Here is a 25461-nt window from a genome sequence, read left to right on the forward strand (position 1 = left end):
ATTGTTGGAATAAATTTTTTTTTATTATACCCTGGTATAGTTTTTTTGTTATAATTTCATGGCATTTATTTTTTGACTATGATATCCGGCATAAGTCCGCTGCGGCTACGAGTTACATGGCACATTTGATCAGTCGAGTTTTCGACTACTTTTTCCAATAAATCCGAAGGTATGGCGGCTTGAATATTGCAATAAATCGATTGTTAAACGCACTGTATGACAAGTTGCACCATCTTGTTGGAACCAAATATCGTCGATGTTAAGTTGATTTATTTTTGAAACGAAAATTTAGTCAGCATGGCTGACCGTAATGGCAGCTACTTGCTCGTTTCGAAATAAATAAGGATCGATGATACCGCCAGCGTGTTAAGACTATAGTTACCGATATAGATAGTTCTCATGCAGTTTAAAAAACACCCGATACATCGAAAATTTCAACTTTTTAAGTTTTGAAATTCTGGGTATGCAGTTATTTAAATCATAAGTTCATTCAATTTAAGTATAATGAAACGTAAGTTTGAAGACACAACTCAAACAAGTCCACAGTATGCATAGTAAAGGGTGTTTCTTTTAGAGGTTAGGTTTTCAAGTTGGCACTACTTTTTTCGTAGATGGTCTTTTTGACAGCTGTCACTTGATTTATGCTCAGTTTGGGTTGCCATTTCATAATGAATGGACTTACACCTGAACAACGTTTGCAAATCGTGCAAATTTGGGCCCAAAACGAGATGGCCACCGATCCCGATTTTCACAAGAAAATTTTGTTCAGCGATGAAGCTCACTTTTGGTTGAATGGGTATGTCAATAAGCAAAATTGTCGCATTTGGAGTGAACATAATCCACAAGCCATTGCTGAGACGCCGTTACATCCTCAAAAAGTCACTGTTTGGTGTGCTCTATGGGCAGAGGGAATCATTGGTCCATATTTCTTTAAAAATGAAGCCGGCCATAATGTTACAGTCAATGGAGAGCGCTATAGAGCCATGATTAATGACTTTTTCGTGCCTGAATTGGACGATGTTGATGTGGACGACCTTTGGTTCCAACAAGACGGCGCTGCATGCCATACAGCCAACGCAACAATCGATTTATTGAAGGAAGCTTTTGGTGAGCGCATTATCTCGCGCCGTGGACCTGTGGCGTGGCCTCCAAGATCGTGCGATATAACACCGCTGGACTATTTCTTGTGGGGCTATGTGAAGTCGCTTGTCTACGCAGATAAGCCCGAGACGATTGACGTCTTGGAAGAGAATATTCGGCGCGTTATTGCTGACAACCGGCCCCAATTGCTGCAAAAAGTGGTCGAAAATTGGGCCTCTCGGCTGGAATTTATTCGAGCCAGCCGCGGCGGCCACTTGCCCGAAATCATTTTTAAAACATAATGGCAAACCCTTATCTTTATAATAAAGCTAAATTCTTGGCCATAACATTAAATTATATACGTTTTATTTCATCTTGAAAACCTAACCTCTAAAAAAAAACACCCTTTATTTTCCCAATTTAAAGATGTATAAGTATACTTATGTATGTACGTAGTACGTACCTTCAATAATTTTTGGCGAATGCTGCTTGAGTGACGATTTGAACTTGGTCGGATATAAATCCGAATAGTTTGATGTCATATACTTGATTTTCGATTGAATCTATATGCTTCTTTTTTTCGCCACTTCTTTGCTCGCTATCTCCCTTCTCGGGTGGCTTGACGAAAAATTTGCATGTGAAAGCAACAACAAAGTTATCCAGCAAGATTTGCCGTTAGTGAGTATGGGTTATGCCTCATAAAACTGGTAATAATTCACTATTTTACAAACAAATGTGATTTTAGGCAGCTCTATTCCAGCGCTGCCAAGATATGTTAATTTATTCCAGTTGCTTTATCTATTTGCCACTTGCTAAGGCTTGGAGAAAAGAAGAAGCCTGTTAATCGTTTAAATTTTTGCCACTGTTGCGACCTATTAAAATCGTTGTTACAACAGAAAATATATATATATATATTTCTCACTTTTACTAAATAAATAAAAGATTAAATATGTAAATTAGTTAAATTAAAATGAAAATTATGCAAGTATGAGAAAGTCCTATTAAATGATTTTTAGGGGGCAACTTTCTTGCGCAAACTGCCTTATGGGGTTAGAGTAATCGGAATTTTCAAAAACTTTTTTTTGCATTTTCTTAGAGTATAATATCTTTAAAATACTGAGTGAAAATTTGAAGTGAGTCCGACAAATATTTTTCGAGTTATTCAACAATTAACAAAGGGGGGCCTCCGGAGCGTTCGAGAGCAAGTAGCTAGCAGCAAAACTTTAAATGCGTATTTCTCAAAACTATTTTTGTTTTTGAACTGGCGATCACTGTAACTTAAAAACTGTAAAAAAAACTTAAAAAATCCATCTTTTGAAAGACATAAAAAACTCGTGCCTGATCGAAGAATTTTTTTTTCAAAAATTTCAATTTTTTTTTAACAATTAATTGTCGGACTTTTTCTCGAAAATTTTACAAATATTTCCTGAGGCCGCCATATTGTTAATTTTGAAAAAAAGCTTCGATCAGGCACAAGATTATCTATAAATAAAACTAATTTCTCTTGTCCGTTTGATTTAAGATGAATCTCCAAGGACTTGATTTGATCACCGCAAGAGACTTCTGGAGAAACGGCCTCCACACAAACTTTTACAATTATTAATTTTTATATGCAATTTTGCTAAAGTCAAATCGAAACATGATGCATTACTGCTATGTTTTTTTTTTGTAAAATAAAGCAGTTGACTAGCAAAAAAAATAGTTGAAAATTGTTCTTTCGGACCTCTGACTACCCCTAAGCCCTTAAATTAAAATGAAAATTAAACTAAGTATGAGAAAGTCTTATTAATTATCTTTCTCTTCGCAAATCGTCTTAAGTTACTCCTACTTGGCTGGCGTTATCCAAGCACCAACAGTAATGTTGATTACTTTGATTTGAATGGGCAATCCAGAGGGTAATTAAATAATTAGCAATTAATTACCATTATTTGTACCTTTCCATGTGTAGTTATCGTTTACAATTCGAAGTAATCAATCAATAATCATGAATATTTACTTTTAAAAATAAAAATATAAAGGAAGAAATAATAAAAATACTTATTTATTTGTTATCAAATTTTCGAGAATGTATAATTTTTCGCCTTTTTTTAATTTAGTCTTAGAGAATTATCCTTTGCGCCCATTTGATATTCTGTGTAACGAATTTGGCATAAGCAAATAAATTACAATAGAGCCCAAGAGTTTGATTTTTTACTTAAATTAATAAAATAATAATTAATATTAAAAATAATTAATATTAAAAATAATGAAATTATTGAGTGTGTTCGAACTGTAGAAGTTGCGGAAGTGGTTTCTGCAACAATGCCAACGCCACGGGTTCTTTCAAAAGAATGTTTACAATCTGATGTTCATCGCTCGCTAGTCAAGCCCAATATAAATTGTTTGCCTGCGGAATTGAAATGGAAGCCTTTCCCTTTATTTCATAAATACTACCTTGAAGTTTAATATTGTGTATTTTCTGCTTTTATGCCTAAAATTAAGTTCAAATGAAATGAAAATTTTCAAACAACGAGTTCGGCACTAACTAACCTCTGCAATATTGCGGCAGCTAATCAGCTGTGTATCAGGAACAGGCAATTAAAAAAGTAAATGGTTCGGTATACTGCATACATAGATGGCACTAGTTTTATTGCATTCACCTATTTTTCAGTTAATACTAACCTTAATAAGGCAGCTCTTACAATTGCGTGATATTATTCTATTCTCTATCTATTCATTAGTTCGTGAGTTATTGTGCTAAGAGTGACGTTAATTTTGTTATTTTCGAAACAATGGATCAAAACGTAGTTTGTGTTTTAATTTTACACAGCTTCTTGATGGGGGAAAAATATCGTTCATGCGAAGTAAAGGCTTGAGCAGTGTTATAGGGACCTCGCTCCATCAAAAACAACAATAAAAAGTATGCTGACTTCAAACGTGGTCGTTAAGACACCGATGATGCACAACACAGTGGACGTCCACATGAGACGGTAACACCAGAAAACATCAAGAAAATCCACAAAATCGTCTTGAATAATTGAAAAGTGTAGTTGCGTGAGTTAGCTGATATCGTATATTGATGTATTTATAAATGAAGAATGAAGTTATAAGCATGTGTAGGCTTCATATTGCATGAGTGTTTGACTATGAGATAGCTCTGTTCGAAGTGGGTGCCGCGTTTGCTCACTGTTCACCAAAAACAAGACAACGCACCGAGTCATAAGTCAATCAAAACAATGACTAAACTACATGAGTTGACGTTCGTATTGCTTTCACATCCGCCGTATTCGACAGATTCTACAGACTTAAAAAATTGATCGCCGGTAAGAAATTTCGCTCGAATGAAAAGGTTATCGCTGAAACTGAGGCCTATTTTGAGACAAAAGATAAATCGTTCTATAAAAGTGGTATTGAAATGTTAGAGCGGTGCTGGAATGGTTGCGTTGTTCTTGATGGAAATTACGTTGATGAATAAAGCTAATTTTGAAGACAAAACGAGTTTTTTTGTTAGTCCCGGGTCTTTTCAGCCCATGTGTTATGGAGAGTGCGGTGAGCATACCTATTATTTTATTGGTCAACAAAGCAAATAATCATGATTCGAAAAAAAATTCAACAAAATTTTTTAATAGTTATTCATAGTTTTTGCAAGTTTTAAACTGTTTGCATTGGTATATCAATCACTCCTGCACAAGATAAGACGAATGTTTTGGGTCATTATCTTGTTGAAATTGCTAAGTTGTCCCATTAAGAGCCCGTTTTTTCACACTTCGACTTAAATTTTCTTTAAGAATGTCGCGACGCACATGCTTGTCCATTGTCTCATCTATGAACACGAGGTTTCCGACACCAGATGCCGCGAAACGACCATTTCCTCCACCGTGTTTAACTTTTTTGAGCAGGTTGTTCTATTGAAACTCTTTATTTGGCTTTCGCCAAATCTTTTGTGCTCCATCTGACCCAAATAAATTGAATTTTGATTCGTCACTAAACATGGTGGTGTTCTAAAAAGCGTCGGGCTTATTTAAATGCTGTTTAGCAATTTCTAGCCTCGTTTTCTTATTTACCTTACAAAATGAAGGGTTTGCGTCGAGGAATCCGGCCATGGTACCCAGCCTTATATAGGGTATTCCGAACAGTTTGCGGGTTGAAATTGATTTCAAATGAATTTTGCAGAGTCTTGCACAATTTGACAGCCGAAGTTTTTGGATTTTGTACCACCGTGGACACCACAATTCGCTCCTGTCGTTCGGTTAATTTTTTTGGGCGGCCAGATCTGCTCTCCGGAGCTATTTTGCCAGTATTGCATTAATACATAACGATGTTTCGAACGCTGGACCATGATTTATAGACAAGTTTGCCAATTTTGCAATAGGATTTTTTTTTTCTAAATACAGTTTTATCATTATTTGACGTAGTTCTAGGGAAATTTCAGCATCACGGCCCATTTTGGTCTATGTCCGTTGAAATCGCGATCAAAAGTGATTGTGACCGTATGCAATTCCTAAAACGTACGAATAAGTAAAAAGCGAGAGTGAAAATAACGGGAGTTTACCGTTACGACGCCAAAAGCATAAGCTAACATAAAGAATGTGCCACTACTTTTTTGATGTGAATTTGTGCCTTATTTTAGCTTTCAAGGTTAAGCTTGTAAGCCTATGCCGAAATTCATTATTTTTTTTGTTCAGATACCTAAAAAATAAATACATTTAGAAAATACCGTTTTCTATTTTTTATACTTTCATTAGAGGAAAAGTTATAGTACTGAGAACTTTGATTTTACGAATGTGCCAATAATTTTTTGACTCACTGTATAACAAAAAAGTATTTTCATATTTCGGATTTTTGCGCGAAATTGAATTTAAAGAACGGAAAAATAAAAAGAATTTTACATTAATAAATTATAAGAGATAGACAGATACCACCCACTTGTGTAAGAAAACGGGTAGCCACATTGTTATATTTCACAAATCTCTTATGTATATGGAACATCCATTCTTTGGAGCAAAGATGTGGCAGACTAATTCGGCGTTACTTGCGCTCAGCTTTGAATTATTTTCACAATTATACACACCCATTTACAGGAAATTAAAGTTTAGGGATTAAAATAAAAAAATAAATAAAATATTATCATGCCACCCTTTTACGGCATAGAAGAATTAAATCTTAATAAAAATATTTTTAGTTTCTAATTTCTTTGAATGGAGAAACAATGAAAATGAGAATGTGAGAATAATGTCAAAAATACTAAAAGTCCCTCTTAACGGGGTATTCTAGTCTAGAAATTTGAAAAAATCGAAAAATTTTTTTTTCAAAATTTGATAGTTTAACTATTCAAAAATATCTCCCTAAAAGAATTTTTCAAAATTCGAATTATTTTCGAAGCTACAACTATTTTAGTGATGCGACAGCTTGACTGGTTTGAGCGGACGCCGAACTTCAAAAGTGTTTTTCTCGAAACTACTTCGTTCGATACGGTCGGCACGATATCTCAAGTTCCAATCAACCGATTTGCTTGAAATTTGTCATGATTATTCCTTAAATATATCTCTATCGTATGAAGCTCGAAAAACTGGAAATTTCAATTTTTTAATATGTGTAAACAATTCGAGAAAGCTTAAAAATAAGAGAAAAATCGACCTCAATTTTTTGAGTAGCCGCCATTTTATGGAAAAAAAATTTTTTTCCGTTTTTTCTGGTTCATACGATAATGACATTCATATTAATTAAGAATTTATATTTTTTTTTTCTTCAGATGACCACAAGGGTAGAAATCGTGACGACGGGGACACTGCCTTTTTTTCCCCCCTTCCACTTCAAGGACGCATAACTCCATGAAAATTCATTTTTTTTTTTCAAATTTATTTTGTGTGCTCCTAATATATGAATAAATAAATGATAAAAAAATGTATCGTAAAAATATCAATAGCTTTTTTTTTTATTCATCGTCAAAAAATGCTCGAAATTCGGGCCTCTAGACTAGAATACCCCCTTAATTGTTCTAACTTACTATATTTTTATATAAAAATAAACTAATGCTGTGTGTTTATAATTTTGCAACGGGGTGCAAATGAGAAGAAATCGTAGCGGTACGAGTTAATAGTGGTTGGGCTAAGTAGAGCAGCCGATTTTTTTCCTTGCGATTTGCTGCTTTGAATGTCAAAGTAACATAAGTAAGTGGTTTGTAGTTGGTTCGTTGGTTTGTTTAAATTCCGATTGAAATGGTGACATTCAAAGAACCAAATTACAAAACCGAAATTCATGTATATGTTGTTGTTGCTCTAGTGACTACTTTTTACAGATTCACTTTGGTTCCCGCTTTAAGAAGCAGTAGTCTGCAGTGGCATAGAAATCTTATTGAAAGTTCGAATCTCCAGAAGTTCCCTAAATTTACCGATACTGAAGAAATTGAAATGCATTGCCGTCTATGGTGATAAAAGACGCTTTTAACCCACGCTTCCACGACAGTCGGTTCTACGTTACCGAAACGACCCGGATTTATATCCGGTCAAGGACTGTCACTCCAGCACCATTCCCCGTATGTAAGTATGGGGAATGTTTATGCTGTTACAACAACAACAACGCTTTTAACCAACAACCAGCCGAGGTAACTACTCGACTCATAAACAGATTTTTCCCACGTCAGTCAGTTTCATGTTGCCGGAACACGCGGACTTATATCTGGCCAAGGACTGTTACTCCACCAACATTACCCGTATATGTATGGGGAATGTTTATGCTGCTACAACAACAACAACTAATAAAATCATCTTTCCCACGTCAGTCGGTTTTATGGTGCGGGAACACGCGGATTAATATCCAACCAAGGCCTATAACATCAGCAGCATTCCCCGTACATGCGTGGGGAATGTTTATGCTGCTATAACAGCAATAACAACAACTAATAAAATGATATTCATACATAAAAAAATGTATTTTCAGTTAAGTTGAAGCAAAAAATAAAACGAATTCGCCAATCAAGAAAAATGCTTATTTTATCAACTGCATTGTATCACAAATATACTGGGTAATTTATTTAATTTTCATGTATTTTTATTTTAACTTTTGCAAACCAATTTAATTTCTTCGTTTGTTGAAGTAATCACTTGAAATTTTCATTTGTAACAAACTAACAGTAGATATCCCTTTTCCTTTCAAACATGCATGTGCGTGTAATAACCCACTGTAGTTATTTTTTTGAAGCGTGAAAAACAGCACAAATTACATTAAATTGATGCCCAGTTATGTATACGAACGCAATATTATATATTGCACATATACACTCATAAGCATACATATATTAAAAATTGCTCCTTAATTCTAAATTACATGTAAATACATACATACACACTATAGTAATTATAACGTAGAATTTTGTATCTCATGTAAACACGCTTAATTGCATTGAACGTGTGACAACATATCTAACACTAACATATACATATTTTATTTTATTCAGTTTTGGTAGTAATAATTAACATATCTAAAAATAAAAAATAAAGTTTAATTAAAAGAAGAAATTAACAATAAAAGTGAGTTTTAGGTAAATCTGTGGGTTTGACCGATTGCAGTGGTTTTATTTTGCTTTGTTTTTGTCTGTTGTGAGAGGCGGTGGTTAATCAGTGATATTCGCACATTGTCATATTACAATAATTTATTAGATTCCTTAATAATTTTGCTCTCAAATCATTCGTTTTTTATCACATAGATTTTTGTTTTCTAAAAATATATATTTTTTTTTTCTGATGCTTTGTGATAAAAAGGAAATATAATTTTTACTAATGAAAATGAGCTACTACAATTTAACTTACATATTACATTAACATTAAAAATTCTTTCTAACATTATCTTATAACATTGAATCAACATTTAAGAAACTCATCTGATTTTGCATCATATTGGTATTGAATATCAAAAATCATATATGTAGATACATATATGCATTATATGTTTTTACTCATAAATACAAATCAATATAAATATATTTATGTGTATATATATATATACAAGTATACAAATACTTTGTTTAGAGTTACATGTACGCATATATGTATGCATTTTTGTATATGTATGTACTTTTGTTTAAAATATATTTATGCTGCATGTTTGTACATACATACCACACGTAAATAGATAATCTTTGTTTTCAATATATTTTTCCTAAGCTTAGCAATGAACGAATTACATAGACAACAGATACCTTCGCTTAATACCAAATGTCCAAGAAAAACATCACCTACACATAAATGCTGTGACAGAACTCCCTCACTAACTCGTAGACGTGGTTCTGCCTAATAATTTCAGCTTAGGGACAAAAGGACAAACATACAATAGAGATTATGTAAATAAAAACCGAAACACCGTATCTTTATTTTGACACTTTTCACAGACAGGAACAGTATTTCCACAGTCATCTGTGCACCTGTAAATCCAATATACGCATACCTAGCGTCGACGTTTTTGTTGCCCGAGGCTTTTATATAAAAATGTTCCTTTGCCGGCGATTTATTGATAGACGCATTAGGTGCGTACGAACTCAGACAAAAGTCGTTCAAGGTTTTTTAGTTTCAAATTACTTAACTTCGTCTTGATCCATTGGTTCTTCTGAGTCATCACGAGATAAATTTCTGAAAAAGAAAATTTTGTATATTTATATGTATTGCATTAAACCGAAAAATAAGCATATCAGCATGTTTACCTGTTCATCGACTGCATAGAAAGGCCTGCCATGGCCGTAACGGTTTCCGATTCGTCGAGCTCAATCTTTAATGCCTCGAGCGCAGATAAACCAACAGTATGGGCCAAACGGCGTACACATGGCCAATGTTGTAACTGAAAGAGCATAGCATTATTTAAAAACTCTCATTACATACATATAAATGATTAACTTCTAGTTATACAAATTTTTTTAAACCGAACGCTATGAAACAAATTTTAACTATTTCTATAGTGACCCTGAGAACCCCCCTAATTAAAAACAAAAAAAAAAAAAAAAAAAAAAAAAAAAAAAAAAAAAAAAAAAAAAAAAAAAAAAAAATTATCCCGTTTTTTTTATTTTTTGTTATAAGTTTTAGGACATTTGTGAGGAGAAAATAAAAGAGGAGATTAAATAATATTGATATTTAAACAGTTTATACCAAAAGTACATTTCTACTATGCAAATTCATTGGTAATTTCCAAAACGCTAACAGGACGGGTAAATAATTTATAATATAAATATAAGTGACTATTTTTGAGCCATAGAACAAATTTAGAGGGTAGCATTAAAAAAAAAAGTTATGTTGGGCTATGGTGCAAATTTAGGGTGTAGCATCAAGAAAACACATTTTTTTGGACCATCCTAATGTACATATATGCTCTAAAATTTGTTTTACCATTCATTACCTAAAGAAAAGTAAAAGCAAAAAAAAAAAATCGTAATAAAAGTGCCGCCGAATTTGCTACTATTTTACTACTACTTAATCTGGGTTACAGTCTGGATGGATATAAATATTTTCTGTCAGCGGTTAACTCTAATGGATTAACCGCACCAGATATACTGAGTGCTTACGCAACAGAAAAAAAGGAGTGACTATTAGCTTTAAGGCGAAACGAAGAGAACAGTTTAATAAAGTTTAGTATTATATCAAATATTTATTTTTTTTTACGCCAACCGCCGTTGTTGTTATTATTTTTGGAACAGTTTCCCGAAACTCTGACTCGGCTGGTGATCGAGCCCATCTAACGGCAGACACAGCAGATCTGCTCTTTCGACAGAGTCTGCGCTAATTTGAATGGACATGTGAAGACGTAGCTAGGGACGCGCGCCAAGAGCTTCCTGAAACACTGGATAAGTGCACGTTTGACATGTCGGGATTTATTACAGATAAGGAATTCAACCTGCTACAATATGCAGAAAGTAGTTGTCAGTTTTGGGGAGTGCTTTGAATGTTACACCGGGTGCAGCGACCGCCGTGTGTATAATTGCGGAAATTCATCTTTGGGTGGCTTCTTATGTTTGTTTTACTTGTTATTCTACTTAACCCTTTTGCATCACCGCTCGAAATGCGCGATGTATTCAAAATGTCCTGCTTCGGCAAGACTTTTACGTTTTGTTCTAATGAAAAAGAATTTTACATGATTACTAAAATTATTTATTTTCCTCAAACTTTAAAAAAAAAACATTTTTTGCGGATTATTCCGTTCTTGGTGATAAGACAACACGCACCTTTGCATGAAGAGGAAGCTCGCCCTAAGCCCCGTCAACGATATGTCAGTCATGCTCTCTACACTTAATTCCTTTGTCATGATCTGTCAGATTTTGATACGAAATCATCAATAACTGTGTTTATGCCTTAAGTAACTTTAACAGTATATATCATAAATGAATTTTCTATTGATCAGTATCAAAAAACTCGTTTAAATTTGTTACAGAATTTGTAAATAACTTTGTTAAATTTGAAATACCCGCACCTAATCATGTTTAAGTGAAAATAATATCTCACCTGTATTGCAATTGTCTTCTGCAACGTATCTATCGCATTCTGGCATGGCTGTCTATTAATCTCACTTTCTGCAATTGCAGACAATGGGTCGCCTAGAAGCGCACGTACGCACTCCTGTGCAGAATCACAAATTGCGGGTAAATCGTAACCGCCTTCCAGCGCCAACACCACTTTACCCTCAGCCAATTGCATTAGTTCCCTCGTCATAAAACCAAAACATGCCGGCGACACCATGTAACCACCTAAAGGTGGAGGGTGACCGGCAGCTGCGTCGAAACCAGCCGACACCAAGACAATATCTGGATTAAAACACTTTGCGATAGGCATCACAATTGTACGGAATGCAGCAATATATTCAGCATCGCCCAGAGGTGGATCGAGTGAACCCGACCAGGAAATGTTTACATTAAAACCAGCGCCAGCGCCAACTCCACACTGTGAAGACAATAAAAAAACAAAGTGAATAACAAAATGAAAAACATTAACTTATTAATTAGTTACCTCGGTTGAACCACCTGTGCCCGGGAAAAAGTTACCATCATCATGCCTGTGTATGGATAAATATAGCACATCGGGGTTATCATAGAATGCTTGTTGTGTTCCATTGCCATGATGCACGTCCTAAACGATGGAAATGTATTTTAAGTTATATCTATACATATGTATGTGTGTGTGTATCCTTACCCAATCCACAATCAATATACGTTTGACTTCCGGCATACGTTGACGCAACAATTTTGCAGCAATCGCAATGGAGTTGAAAAAGCAAAAACCCATCGCTAAATTGGCCTCTGCGTGATGGCCTGGCGGTCGCACTACCGCGAAACCATTTTTAATATCGCCTTTAGCTGTTTTAAAAGCTAAATCAATGACACAGCCAGCAGCCATACGTGCAGCGGCTGCCGTATGATCCTTATTCCATGTGGTATCCAAATCTACACCATAACCTCCGCAGGATAAACGAACAAAGCCCAAAGCGGGTGGACTATCCAACTTCTGCCGATTCAACTGACAAGAACTTGAAGCAAAAAGTATTGTGTGTGCCTCAGTGTGCACTGATTGCAACTCCTCCAGCGTAGCTTTGCGTGATCGTAGACGATCGCAACGCTTAGCCAGATCAGTTTCAATTAAGCGGGCCCAGATACTCTGCAAACGCCCACTATGCTCCGGATGAACCGAATTATCACCACAAGTGCAGGCATGCTTCTGCATAAGATTATCATAAGCGAGACCAGTAGTTGTTTTGTGGGTAGAAAAATCGTTTGTAAGCTTGCTAATCGCTGCACCAACAATGGCAGGTTGTATGGCAGGTAATGAAGAAAACACATTGGACGCTGGTACACCGGGCGATGAGTGCTCCAGCACTCGACGCCGATGCGGGACTGTGAGATTAACTGGCGGAATATGATCTGCTGATGAGGAAGTTATAATGGGTGGGGCATATTGGCCAGTATCTGGAAGCTGGCTTATACCATTTGGACCCATATGCACCAAAGGACTAGATAGTGTTCGCGATAGTGGGCGTACCAAACCACGTGCGACTGAATCATCCATCTGAAAACACCAATCAATTAAAATATATAATTAATATCGCAGATATAATAGGATTGACAATTCACATACCTGCAATGCTTGTCTATATAGTAGTTCCCGTTGTTGCTGCAGGTATTCTTGATCGCGTAACTTACTCGGCGTGTTGGGCATGCAGGCGACCAACGTTGCGTTCGTCGTCTCTGGCAGATTTTGTGAGGTACTCGTGGGTACAATACTAGTTATGACGGTTTTAGGTGGCTTTTTTTTGTCCGTCAGATCAATAACCTCGGCCGCATCTTCTTCCTCTTTCAGTTGAGGTTCACGATTTGCGCTACTACGGTTTATCAATGTTTGCCGTATTTTCTGCGTGACCAACATGTGCGCCTGCTGCTCTGCCTGCAAACGAAATACGTCATAAGTTGATAGGTTCTACGATACAAATAAACATTTTTTTTTGTAAAAAGTTTTTGAGTTAAGGGCACAACAAATGGGGGATAAAAAATCTGTAGCCCTCCTATTACAAGGGCCGCTCTACGGGGTCTGCATTATGTGAGGTAGAGGACAATGTAAAAATCGCGCCTGAGAAGAAATAATTTGCATTGGCTGATTTCGTTGACACAGGAGAAGCTTTCAACAATGCCAAAAGCAGCATCTTATCAAAGTTAGGTTAGGTTAGGTTACGGTGGTAGTCGGTCCGTATGACCAACTCACTTAGACCTCGCAGGTCCGTTGTGATACCACTGTGCGACACGGGAGCCTTGTTTATTTACTTTCGTGAAATCATTTTGAGGCTCTTATGAAGCGCAGGATTGGTCTAATCCCCGCGCCAAATAGTTCTGTAAGATAATTGAAAAAGTGTTTACCTAGACAACCTGCTCTGATTTTAGCTAAGGATGGACAATTGCAAAGGAAGTGCTCTACTGTTTCTTCCTCCTCCTCATCTCTACAGCTTTTACAATATTCATGGGAGAATACTCCTAATCTCAAGGAATGCCTTCCAAATAGCCAGTGGCCGGTGACACAAGCCACGACCTTCAAAATATCTTCTCTTGAGAGGCTAAGCAATTCCTTTGTTCTTTTCTTCTTTATTTGCGGCCATAGTAGCCTGGCTGTTACGCATGTATCTTCTTCTTCCCATGACCTATTGGCCTCTTGGGTAATGTTGTTTTTTACTATTAATTTACTCGTGGCCAAAGGTATTCCAATGGTACTTGGAATCTTATCAAACTCCATATTAAAAACCTCATTGGAAACTTTCGTACGACGATCATAAGCGCGAAGCAAGATACAAGCGATACTATTCCACATCTAAACAGACTGACTTCGCAAGACGACATCTTGCCGCTTCTTTGGATTATGGGGATGCTTTATAAACAAAATTATTTTACGATTTATGATAAGTAGTAGTTATGATAAACAGTAGAACAAGAGCAAACACGAATGAACGTGGTTGTAAATTGTGGACTTAAGAATCGTCTCTCAAAGACCAAACACTTATTTTCACTAGGAGGAATATTTCTGACCTCAATCTTTTTCCTCTAAATTTTTAGCCTCTTTTTTCCTCACACATTGTTACGTAATCGTGTTTAAAGAGCCTATGGCGCTCTCTATTCTTGCACAAAATGGTCGGTACGAAATGCGGAGCTTGAACCCGTGGCTTGAATGTGTCTGATAATTTTTTAATGATCGGTGGATGAGTGGGAAGTCATTTACATCTTTTCGCTTTTTTCATCAAAAAAATAATCCATAGATCGCTTAAGAGACAATGCAAACTAAAAATCGAGATATTTTGTATTTTCGTAATCTACGACCCAAAATTAAGCTTACGTGTCTCGGCGTTTTTGTGTTTTTTGCGTCAGTTCAGAATTTCATATTTTACTTGCAATGTGATTACATGAAGGACACACATTATACTCACATCACTGTTCTCATAGTGCGTTTGTCCGACACCAATCTGTGCAGTCCCGGTGAGCATTGGATGACCTAGCGGTAAAGGTGCTGATTGAGTGCGCCCCAAAGGTCGATGTCCTTGCTTGTTAAGGTGGGCGTGAGCCACTTGGGCATCGGTTATTGGCTGTCCATACATCGAAGGTGAAACACCGACCATTGGTGCGCCTGGACGTAAGCTACCAGCGCCTAAGACAGCGTGACCGTGTGTGCCAGCGCCACCAGCAGGTAGGAGTGTTGAAGCGGCATGCGCAATAGGTGGTATAGCATCACTGACCAAAGAAGCTTGTGATGACGAGGTGGATGTGGCCGAGGCCGAGCGTACAACTGGCGCTGGAGCGGGTGGCAAAGCACTAGCTGCGGCGACCGTCATTGCAGCGGCGGTGTGCGATGGAGGTGGCGGCGGAGGTGGTTGGTGTCGAGCGAATGGCATCGCCAACGGACTATAGTATGTAGGAGCGGCCAAAGTAGGTACATGCTGTCGAAGAGCGGCGAGCATAGCATAATTGTTGACATTTGCTTGAGAATGTGCATGGCTTGCTAAATGTGGTCCGCCAAGTGGAATATTTGGCATTGAGGGTGAGCTAAACAGCGAGAGATCATTTATACTACTACGCTGGCCTGGCTGATATTGCCCACTCTCCTCGTTCTCTTCTTGAATGGGTGCACTAGTCGGTGAGCCGCGACTACCTACAACACCAGCGGAGAGTGTGGACGAAGGCGGTGAGTTTGGACCGGAATCTGGTGTGCTGCTACAATCTGTTGGTTGAAAATTAAATTGACTTATGTAGTTGAGCGACTTTTATAGATGCAAATATTTTTTATACTTTCGTGTTTAAAGAAGCAGTGCGATATAGGTATATATGTATTTACAATATATATACATATATATATATTGTATACAACATAGGTATATGTATATGAATATTTTTACTTAAAAAAGTATAGTAGCTTTGTAAGGTTATTTTTCAATTAGTAATACGGAAATGAAACAATCCTCAGAAGCGTTAAACACATTCAAAGCATTACAAAACAAACTAGCAAGCATTCATGTCATATTTTAAGGACGAACATATAAGCTTTGTTTTTGCTTGATAAATTGTTTGCAGTAGGTACATGTGTATATGTACATATACAAACATACACTTGGGTTTATAGTGAAATTCACTAGCCATTTGTCAACAAACCAGAATCCATAAAGCGAAGCAATTACCGTTAAACAAATTTTAATACATAATTTACTAATAATTAATGGCATTTTTTATTTTCTAATTAACCATAATTCTTTTTATTTACATTTCCTTTTAAATTAACAGTTTACTAAACGATTTCCATTTTTTTTTATTTGTATTTCTTGATTTTCCAATTGATTTCATTTATTAATTTATTATTAATTTTTATTAATTTATATTTGCCTTCGCTTGTTTTGCTCTGCTTTGCTTGTTTCGTGTTTTACATACATACGTAAATACATAGTGTTAAAGCTTTGCATCATACGTACTTGTTAAAGCGGAATTTTGCTTCTGCTGCCTTCGCTGCAATATGCGCTCATGCCGACGTAACCCAGCTGGACTGATTCTCTGCTTGCGCTCAATAACGCTTTGCTTTAGACGTAGCTTCAACAAATTTGGTTCGGATGCTGTATGAGAATATTATTGCCAGTGGTTATTTTTAGGTACTAAAGTTGAGTTTTGTTGAGTTTTTTTTCATTTTTTTTGTATTATTCTATTAAAATTTCTACAAAATTCGATAACAGTGAACAACTTTCATTTTAGTGCAGCAATGCTAAAATACTATTACTTATTTATTATTTCCCTTGTTTACGAAAAATTGCGAGCCGAAGAAGCCTTATACCTAAAGCCTGGCCAGAAAAATATTTTCATACGAGTTTCCTCTAGTTTGGTTTCTAGAAGACTTTTCAAATTTTAGCTACCATCTTCTGTTTTCACTTTTTCCCGTTCTCTCATGTGAACATCTTGCTGCCTTAATTTCAATTTTCAAAATAGTATCAAGGAAATCGGACCGCCGTATTCGCGCATGCAAATGGCGCGTTAAAATGAGAGAGAGATGTTAAGACTAGATTGCCCAAGGAGTCATTTTGACTGTTTTAATTTGAATTAGAAAACCAATGATGTATATAAAGACATTTTTAGAATATTGTTACGTTTTGTAAAACATATAAATCTCCACTCCTTCACTTCCCGCATATATATGTATGTGTATATATGTATATGTGTTATAACTATTTTTTTCATTTTGCTTGCTTTTGGGCAATCAAAGTACATATTAAGTTTCAGTTTTTCTAGTGCGAAGGCCGTAATGGCAGGAAAACATACATGTTTTAGCAGTAGGATTAGCTGTCTCCACCTAACATTTCTGTTGGAAAAGTGTTCTTTTAGAGTTGTGTGAAATCAAGATATTAAAATTTTTGTCCATGTGTTAAAAGAGAGTTCGAAAGAATTTATGCTAAAAAATGTATTTTTTACCAAATAATGAAAAAAATATTTAAAAAAAATTGATATAAAAAATTGGCATTCACCAAGAAAATAGAAATTCAATTTCAAGAGAGTCATTGGTTCGCTAAATTATTATTTGGCATTAAAGCAGCAATCAACACTCAACTCCAACTCTTATAGACTAGACAGACGGCGGCGTTAATCCGCATTACCGACGCAGTTAATTCGGATTAAAATTGTAGTGTGACAGGCGGTTGTTACGTGTATTAGTGAACAGCTGATTTGTTTATTGAATAATTTTGTCCGTAAAAGATAGATCACAGGCGACAAATACGGGTATTAGCTGCCCTTATACTGAGAAATAATTATTTATTTAAAAAAAATCTAAATTGCAATTTCTCCAACTGCTCCGTAATATCAAAATAATTAATATAATTTCGAAACTATTAGTGCCAACTAGCATTGCATCCAGCCTTTCTTGTTCGTCTCTTTAAAAGTTTCATTATTTTTCATTCACAATAGATATTAACTGTTCTTTTTCGGCAATGTTGCCATCTATAATTCTCATAATCCGCTTAAATTATGAGAATTAAGTCTACATTTTTCTAAAAGCAATAGCGTTTTTTTTTTGTTTTGGATTGCAAAAAGCTTTACGCTATTGCTTTTAGAGAAATCTAAAATATATGAATATTTTACAACTGAGAAATGTATTTGGAACTCTTTGGGAATTTATGGGATTTTTTGTGCGACATGGGTAATTGAGGAGTTTTATCCGATTCTTTGTGTGAAATTTAGACTTAGGATGACTGGCATCACTGAAACCCATCCGTGTAAAAACTAGGCTCAACACAGGAAGATAGGGAACTTAAGTGGGCCACCCTGGCGTATACGTTTCAAGCGCCCATTAAAGTCTGTACATCTGCACGCCAGGTGGCGCGGCAACAATCGATTGTCCGTTTTGAAGCAAGCGATTCGTTATATAAATTAATTTTCACAAATAGTCGTCGTCATGTAATAACTTTTGGCTCGTGACGAAGACCATACTGCAAAGCTTTATAGTTGAGCGCATCGCCCCACGCCCGAAGACAATTAAATTAGCGAATTATTTCTTCTACTTCTTTCAAATTCTATACAATATTTTTCAAAATTTCATTAAAACGGTTTAACACGAATTTTCAGGTGACTAAAGAATACCGTTGATTTTTGCCATTTTTTTCGCTGAGGACGTATTACCATACAAAAAAAAAAAATTCGCATAAATCAATTGTATATTATTGACATTTGAAACTTGCTTTTTATTGTACTAAAATTCAATGGGCTATAAAATTGCACACCCAGAAAAATTTTAGGTATGGTTTTTCTATAGTATGAACTATTTTTTCATGAAAACAAGTGGCAAGTAATTTTGCAACATGGCACGAATTCATACTGATTGGGGAAACTGAGAGCGATATGAAAATCGTGTTTAGCGATTTTAGCGCGATTGTTAGCAGGAAAGATGTCTTGGGTCAAACAGCCGGAAAGTAAAAACTTCACAAACAAACCTTTGCTAATGTGCTGATATCTATTTTCTTTGGGAGCGTGTCAGTATTCTGTATTACAAAATTCTGGGTGACAAAATTCTGTAAATTGCAAAAAAATTCTGCTTTTTAAAATTCTGTTTTTTTTAAATTCTGCTTTTTAAAATTCTGCTTTCTAAAATTCTGCTTTTTCAAAATTCTGCATGTTTAATGCGAAATATTCTGCTCTATTCAAGTTTTGTGATTTTCGTCATACAAGAAGTAACAAAATAAACATTTATTTCATAAATATACATATGTATATGTTTAAGCGATAACAATATTTTAGTTTAGCCAATTACAATATTTTTTGGAATTCTTTTTAAATATGTAGTGTGACTTAATTCATTTCTTTTCTTAATAATTCTTCGCAGCTGTTCGTTTTTTTAGAAGAGTTCTACCCAAAAATACTGTGGATTGCGTAGCCGGAGTTGGACTGATGAGGGTAATTTTTTTGAAGCGCGAAAAGGAGTTCTACGCAAAAATACGGTGGATTGCGTAGCCGGAGTTAGACTGATGAGGGTTATTTTTTTGAAGCGCGGCCGAAGGCCGCCCACGCGAAAAGGAGTTCTACGCAAAAATACTGTGGATTCTATCGAAACTGAAGAAAAAGTTATTATTATTATTATTTTTTATTTAATATCTCGAATAATAATAAAAAATAATAATAATAATAAATTAAATAATTACATTACCTCTTTAACATTGTTAACATTAATTTTAATACAGAATTTTGAAAGCAGAATTTTAAAAAAGCAGAATTTTAAAAAGCAGAATTTTGTTTTTAGAATTTTGTACATACAGAATTTCGACAGCAACCCATTTTCTTTACCGGGACTCGAAACAAGGTAGTCTGTAGATTCGAGCACAAGCAGATTTATCAAACTACGTGGCTGTAGTTATAGAAACAATACTCGTATTTTCTTTTTCTCTATACAACAATTGGGGTTGTCGTAATAATTTCCGAGTTTTCTTTGGGCGACTCTAATGCACTTACAATACGAAAAAAATGTTTAGGTCCAGTAGAAACCAAACTCTTTGTGTCTCGAAAAAAAAAATGTTTTTATGGAAATATTTAAAAAAATTGTTATTTTGATTTTTTTTTTTCAATTCTCTATTTTTTGTCCTACAGGGCAATCTACAAACATACATACATCTGTTTTTATGTATATCTAATGGGTTTTCTATACTAGACATTTACTTCAAACAGTTTTCTATGATTTATGGCTAGCAGGGTCGTGTCAGAGTAAGTTTCTCGGAATTATTTTAATTACAAATGATCGAAATGTCATTGTACATTAGAATATCGAATTATTACGGACTGGTAATTTTTGTTTTGCTGCACAAAAGGCCAGAAACAAAACCTATTTTATGTGGCAATGTTTTATGACGATACAACAACAATAAGATATATTTTATAATTTTTCTTTTTTTAATGTCCTTGCCTTATTTGTATACTTTGCTCTAAACCTCTTTGTATATATAAATTTGTGTAGTTAGTCTAATTTTACGAGCCACTATTATAAGCAAAACTCAATACGTTCATGTAAGTAATAAAAAAAAACTCGTAAAAATGATGTCAAAATCGTGTGTGCGCATTCTTTAAAGAATAATTCGCATTTACGAACTTTTTTGAGATCATTGATATTATATACTTGACCTAACCGCTATTAATTCGTACCCCCACGATTTTTCTCACATACACACCGCTACAAAATTATAAACACGCCAGTATTTTTTTATAAAATATATATAGTCATACAATAACAAAAACCATATAACGCAACGTTTCAAACTTTGTACAAAATAAAAAAAAAATGTTTTAAATATTCAACCAAAATTTTAATAAAATTTGTGTGTATGTAGTTTTTAGAACTTTCGTATAACAGATTCCCTTCAATGCTAAATGCATGTTCGAATTTTTTTATATGGAAGAAGAAGCTTAGCACCGTAAAAAATGCCAACGGTATTTTGTAGTCACTTGAAACTTGCACTTTCTTATATTGAAATTCAATGAGCTAAAAAACTCCATACCAAGAAAATTTTAATATTTTAGTTAAAAAATTCCTGTCACAAACAAAAATCCCAACTGCATTTTGTAGCCACTTGAAAGTTGCACTTTGTTGGATATATTAAAATGTAATGGGCTATACAACTCATACCCAGAAAAATGCTGGCTAAAAACTTTAAAGTTTTTATGAAATTTGGAAAAAATGTGTACAAAATTTAACACTTTGCGTTATTTGGTTTTGGTTGAAGTACTCGTAAGAAGAATATTTTTATAAAACCAAAAACTAGTGGCGTGTTTATAATTTTACAACGGGGTGTATGTGAGAATAAATCGTAGAGTGGCGAATTAATAGTGGTTAGGGCAAGTACATTTGTAGTACACCCTTTGTATTTAGTTGTCTTTTTTTTGGAATTTTCGCTACAATCCTTGATTAATGGTAGTAGAACATGAAAAAACAACAACGCTTAGTTTAGTCATATTAGCTCACATCGATACACTTGTTTTTTTACACGATTATGTATACACATACATACGCATATGGAAAGTATTCATTTAGCTTACGAATAAAGGTCATCAACTAAAAAAAAAACAAATGTAGAGGCTCTGCAATTTATGAATGAATGATAAATGAAATTTTTCAAATGCCGCCGCGTGCCTGTATGCGATGCCTTCGGTGAAATTTCCAATGACATTTAGTCATTAGTCGCCTTAGTTCATATGCACATAAGCTTTTTTATCTTTAAGGAGGCGTGATAGAAAATAGTCGTTAAATCGGGCAGTCTTGGCGATCAAATTGCGATAGAATAACGGACATCTTGTTTGCAAGATATTTATTTATTTTTTTGGTGTGCGACATGTACCACAGTCTTGTTTTAAATCGCAAATCATTAATTTCTATACAATCAACAATAGGCTAAAAAAAACACTCTCTATTATATCTCGTATGCTGTGAAGGCTTTTTAATTAAAAAATTTCATATTTTTCAATGCTCTCCGTTACAACAGCGATATTTTCAATAGAATGACCGGAATGAACATGAACTGGTGGTTTTTATGTGTTTTAACCGAACCAGTCGCTTCAAACTCGATTTTCGATTGCATTTTTTTCCGGCTCTGTTGAACAATTATAGCGATCGGAATATTCAAAAGTTTGTGAAATTACGAATTTTCATGGAATCATCATTTCATAGTGGATATTCATTATTTTTATACGCATCCCGAGCGAAATCCCACTCTTTTGTGTAAACTGTAGTTTTTCATTCTGCAACTGGCAAAAGAGAGAAGAACGAACTGTAACAGCTGTCAAAACCATAAATACTACTAGAAAAGAAACTCGAATTTGAAAGATCCCATATTACATATAATAGAGTTTTTTCTATCCAACCAATAGGCCAGATAATAAATTATTTCTAGCTTTAAAGTTAACTCTGTTCGTTTTCTCTATTACCTGAGTAAAAATCTTTTATTTAATTCAACTATTTGCATGGTTGGTAACGCCAGTAGTGCTCAAAATCAGCTGTTCTCTATTTCTATCGCCTTAATTAATTTCATTTCATTTTAAATCTAACTACAAACATTAAAGGGCCCATCAATTAACCTTTAAATATAATACATCGGCCTAACCTTGGGTTTACAAAACACAATGCTCTGAAGACTATTGAAAATGCTTATTAGCTGTCAAAAAAGAGAAAAACTATCTGCGTAACTTAGACGTCCAGACAGTTAAAAATAGAATTCACTTTTAAGCGAGTGTTTTACTGTCTTCGAAAAATCATAGACAGTGACGAAAACAATGAGAGAATTGTGAATGTAGTTATTAGAAAAAAAGTACATTCGCGCTTTGGCATTTTCTTTGCAAAACTGTCCCGTGTAAGGAAGGATTCGACGATCACACCATTACCGGCACGATTTGGATTCAAATTCAGCCAAGGTCTGGCACTGCAGCAGCTTTTCTAGAGAAATTTTGGGTATGCTTTATGCAGTTACAATAAACATTGTTTTAGAGAACGGCATGACAGATTGAACTGTAATAGCACAAACGGTTAATTGAGAAAATGGCCTGTTAAAGTTACACAAAAAACTCCCAAATTATGACCTCTCAGTATTGCTAAACAAAACTTCTTTCAAACTTTATATGCATAGTCTCACATATGAGTATGTATGTATGCGTATACATGTATGTATGTATGCAATCAAACATTATGATACTTTTCGTTATTTTGGGAATTATTTGAAATATTTCAATTACAACAAAAAGTAACTCATTTAATTAAATGTTATAGAAAACATACGGCTGGCAGTTTTAACAGAAACTTTCTTATTTTCATGCGGGGTAGTTCTTGCTTCATTTATTGTATGTATTTTGTTATTATTGAAAGGCATTATGTAAAAATTGTTCCATAGCTTGGGAAGTATACACATTCATGGTATGTTATATGTACTAAATATGTATGTATGTAAGCGAGCTGGTATCAAATTTTAATTTATTAAAAACTTGCCTGTTTTGCGTAGTGGAAAATCGGATTCATATTTCAGAAATGATGATGGCGGTTGTGGTATTTTATATGGATGGGAACTTGTCAAAGAACCAGCTGGCAACGATTCACCGGACGAGCTCTTCACTACACCTCTGCTGGCGTAAAATGAATAAAGAAAGAATACGCAACATAGAAATATTAGTGACACATTCAGCTTAATAGCTTAATGATTGAATATGTGAACAATGTACCTATTTCTGTAGGATGACGTTGTCGTTATGCCATTGGAGGAGGCCGCCTGTTTGCGGTTAATTAGAAAGTTCTGTAAAAATTAAAGTCACCAAAGAATTTATGTATATATCCTATGTATGTTTACTTGTGTGTAACAGTTGAAAAAATTCAATTTGTTTATCTTACTTACATTTAAAATTTGCTTGACTTCGGGACTGGCATTGGCACTGCAATTTTCCTTCCGCTTGATTACCTCACGCTCGCGTCGCTCTCTTTGCTGCTGCTCCTCTGCGGCGGTGGAAAGTCTTTGTTCTCGTAGTTCCTGGAAAGCGCCATGTGAATGCACCGCATACTACATAATTATAATAAGTTCGAAAAAGTTTTGGTTTTGGTTTTTTTTTTTTGCAATTTTTGAATCTCAATTAAACGGTTATTTTAAATTGAAATTTTATTCTGATTTGAAATGTTTTAAGACTATCATTCTTAAGCTTTTTAAATATTATTATATATATGTACACACGTATGTCTATGGGGGTATATATGGATGAGCGTACGTCCAATTCTTCATAAACAATGTGCCTGCCTTAAGGTGTATAAAAACAATATCATAACTTTTTTTCCATCGGAATTATAAAAGTCGTTATATTTAAAGACTTCCGTCAAAATTGTTTGGAAAAATGTCACTTCCAAAAATCGCATTATTGTGATTGCGTTGAAAAATTTTTCCATATTTTTATAGAGACTTTTTAAAGATCGATTTTGAGACGATTTTTTAATTACAAAAAAAAAAAAAAAATACATACAAAAATAAAAAAAAACATTTTCAAAGTTAATTCAAATTTAATCTTAATAAGTTTTAAGTTTTATAACTTAAATTTAAATAATACATTTTAGTTTTATTTATCATTTTAATTATTTATCGAAAAAAACGGAGATACATATTATATTTTCAAATCGGCCTAGTTCACGTAAATTTTAATACATATATTATGTTTCCCAAATATTTCAGCGGAGTCTAAAAATATAATAAATTTTATAGATCCGGTAGAAAACAAAAATTTTTTTTGGGTGAGTCACTCTTACGTATGTTTGTACATACATATATAGGGTTTTCCAATAAGAGGTGTTATTTTGATATTCAAAGAAAAATGCTACTTTTTAATATAAATAATGATCGGATGTTCATTTCATTACAAAGAGGAAAGTATGCCGTTAATAGTGGAAAATAACATCAGGCAAATGACCACCACGACCACGCTTACAGGACAATATCCTTTTCATGAAATTTTCTATAACTGAACTGCAAAGTGGGTGCCCTATGTCCTCGATAGCCTCACGAATTCCATGTTTGAGGTTTTGAATCGACCCTGGGCTGTTGGCGTAGACCTTCTCTTTCACGTGGCCCTAAAGAAAAAAGTCACAAGGTGTTAAATCACAAGATCTCGGTGGCCAATTGTGATCGCCTCTTCGAGAGATAACACGGTCCGGAAACTTTTCCCGTAAATGATCAATGAATTCGTTGCTGGTGTGGCACGTAGCGCCGTCTTGTTGAAAATAAACGTTGTCCAGATCAATACCATCCAATTCCGGCCATAAAAAACACCTGTTATTGGAAAACCCTATATATGTATGTATATAAACACACTTGAAAAAAAGATATTTTTATATCTGAATGAGGGTATCTATGCAACAACAGTGGGAATATGTC

General features: G+C 34.8%; 1 protein-coding gene across 6 annotated transcripts in view; it reads right to left on the minus strand.

Annotated features, from left to right (window-relative positions):
* Positions 1 to 8277: 8277 nt before the first annotated feature.
* LOC129239710 (histone deacetylase 4) overlaps positions 8278 to 25461 on the minus strand; it is a 68840-nt gene continuing 51656 nt past the window's right edge. For all 6 annotated transcript variants that reach the window (XM_054875459.1, XM_054875458.1, XM_054875461.1 and 3 more), the window contains 11 exons: positions 23944 to 24105; positions 23774 to 23844; positions 23544 to 23674; positions 16522 to 16659; positions 14992 to 15779; positions 13164 to 13469; positions 12225 to 13094; positions 12042 to 12161; positions 11541 to 11975; positions 9755 to 9888; positions 8278 to 9683 (listed from right to left, as the gene is read on the minus strand). In XM_054875459.1, the coding sequence (XP_054731434.1) occupies positions 9629 to 9683; positions 9755 to 9888; positions 11541 to 11975; positions 12042 to 12161; positions 12225 to 13094; positions 13164 to 13469; positions 14992 to 15779; positions 16522 to 16659; positions 23544 to 23674; positions 23774 to 23844; positions 23944 to 24105 (3210 nt within the window). In that variant the 3' untranslated portion in view covers positions 8278 to 9628. The remainder of the gene's footprint in view (positions 9684 to 9754; positions 9889 to 11540; positions 11976 to 12041; positions 12162 to 12224; positions 13095 to 13163; positions 13470 to 14991; positions 15780 to 16521; positions 16660 to 23543; positions 23675 to 23773; positions 23845 to 23943; positions 24106 to 25461) is intronic.

The sequence above is a fragment of the Anastrepha obliqua genome, chromosome 2 (assembly GCF_027943255.1).
Source record: "Anastrepha obliqua isolate idAnaObli1 chromosome 2, idAnaObli1_1.0, whole genome shotgun sequence".
Lineage (NCBI taxonomy): Eukaryota > Metazoa > Arthropoda > Insecta > Diptera > Tephritidae > Anastrepha > Anastrepha obliqua.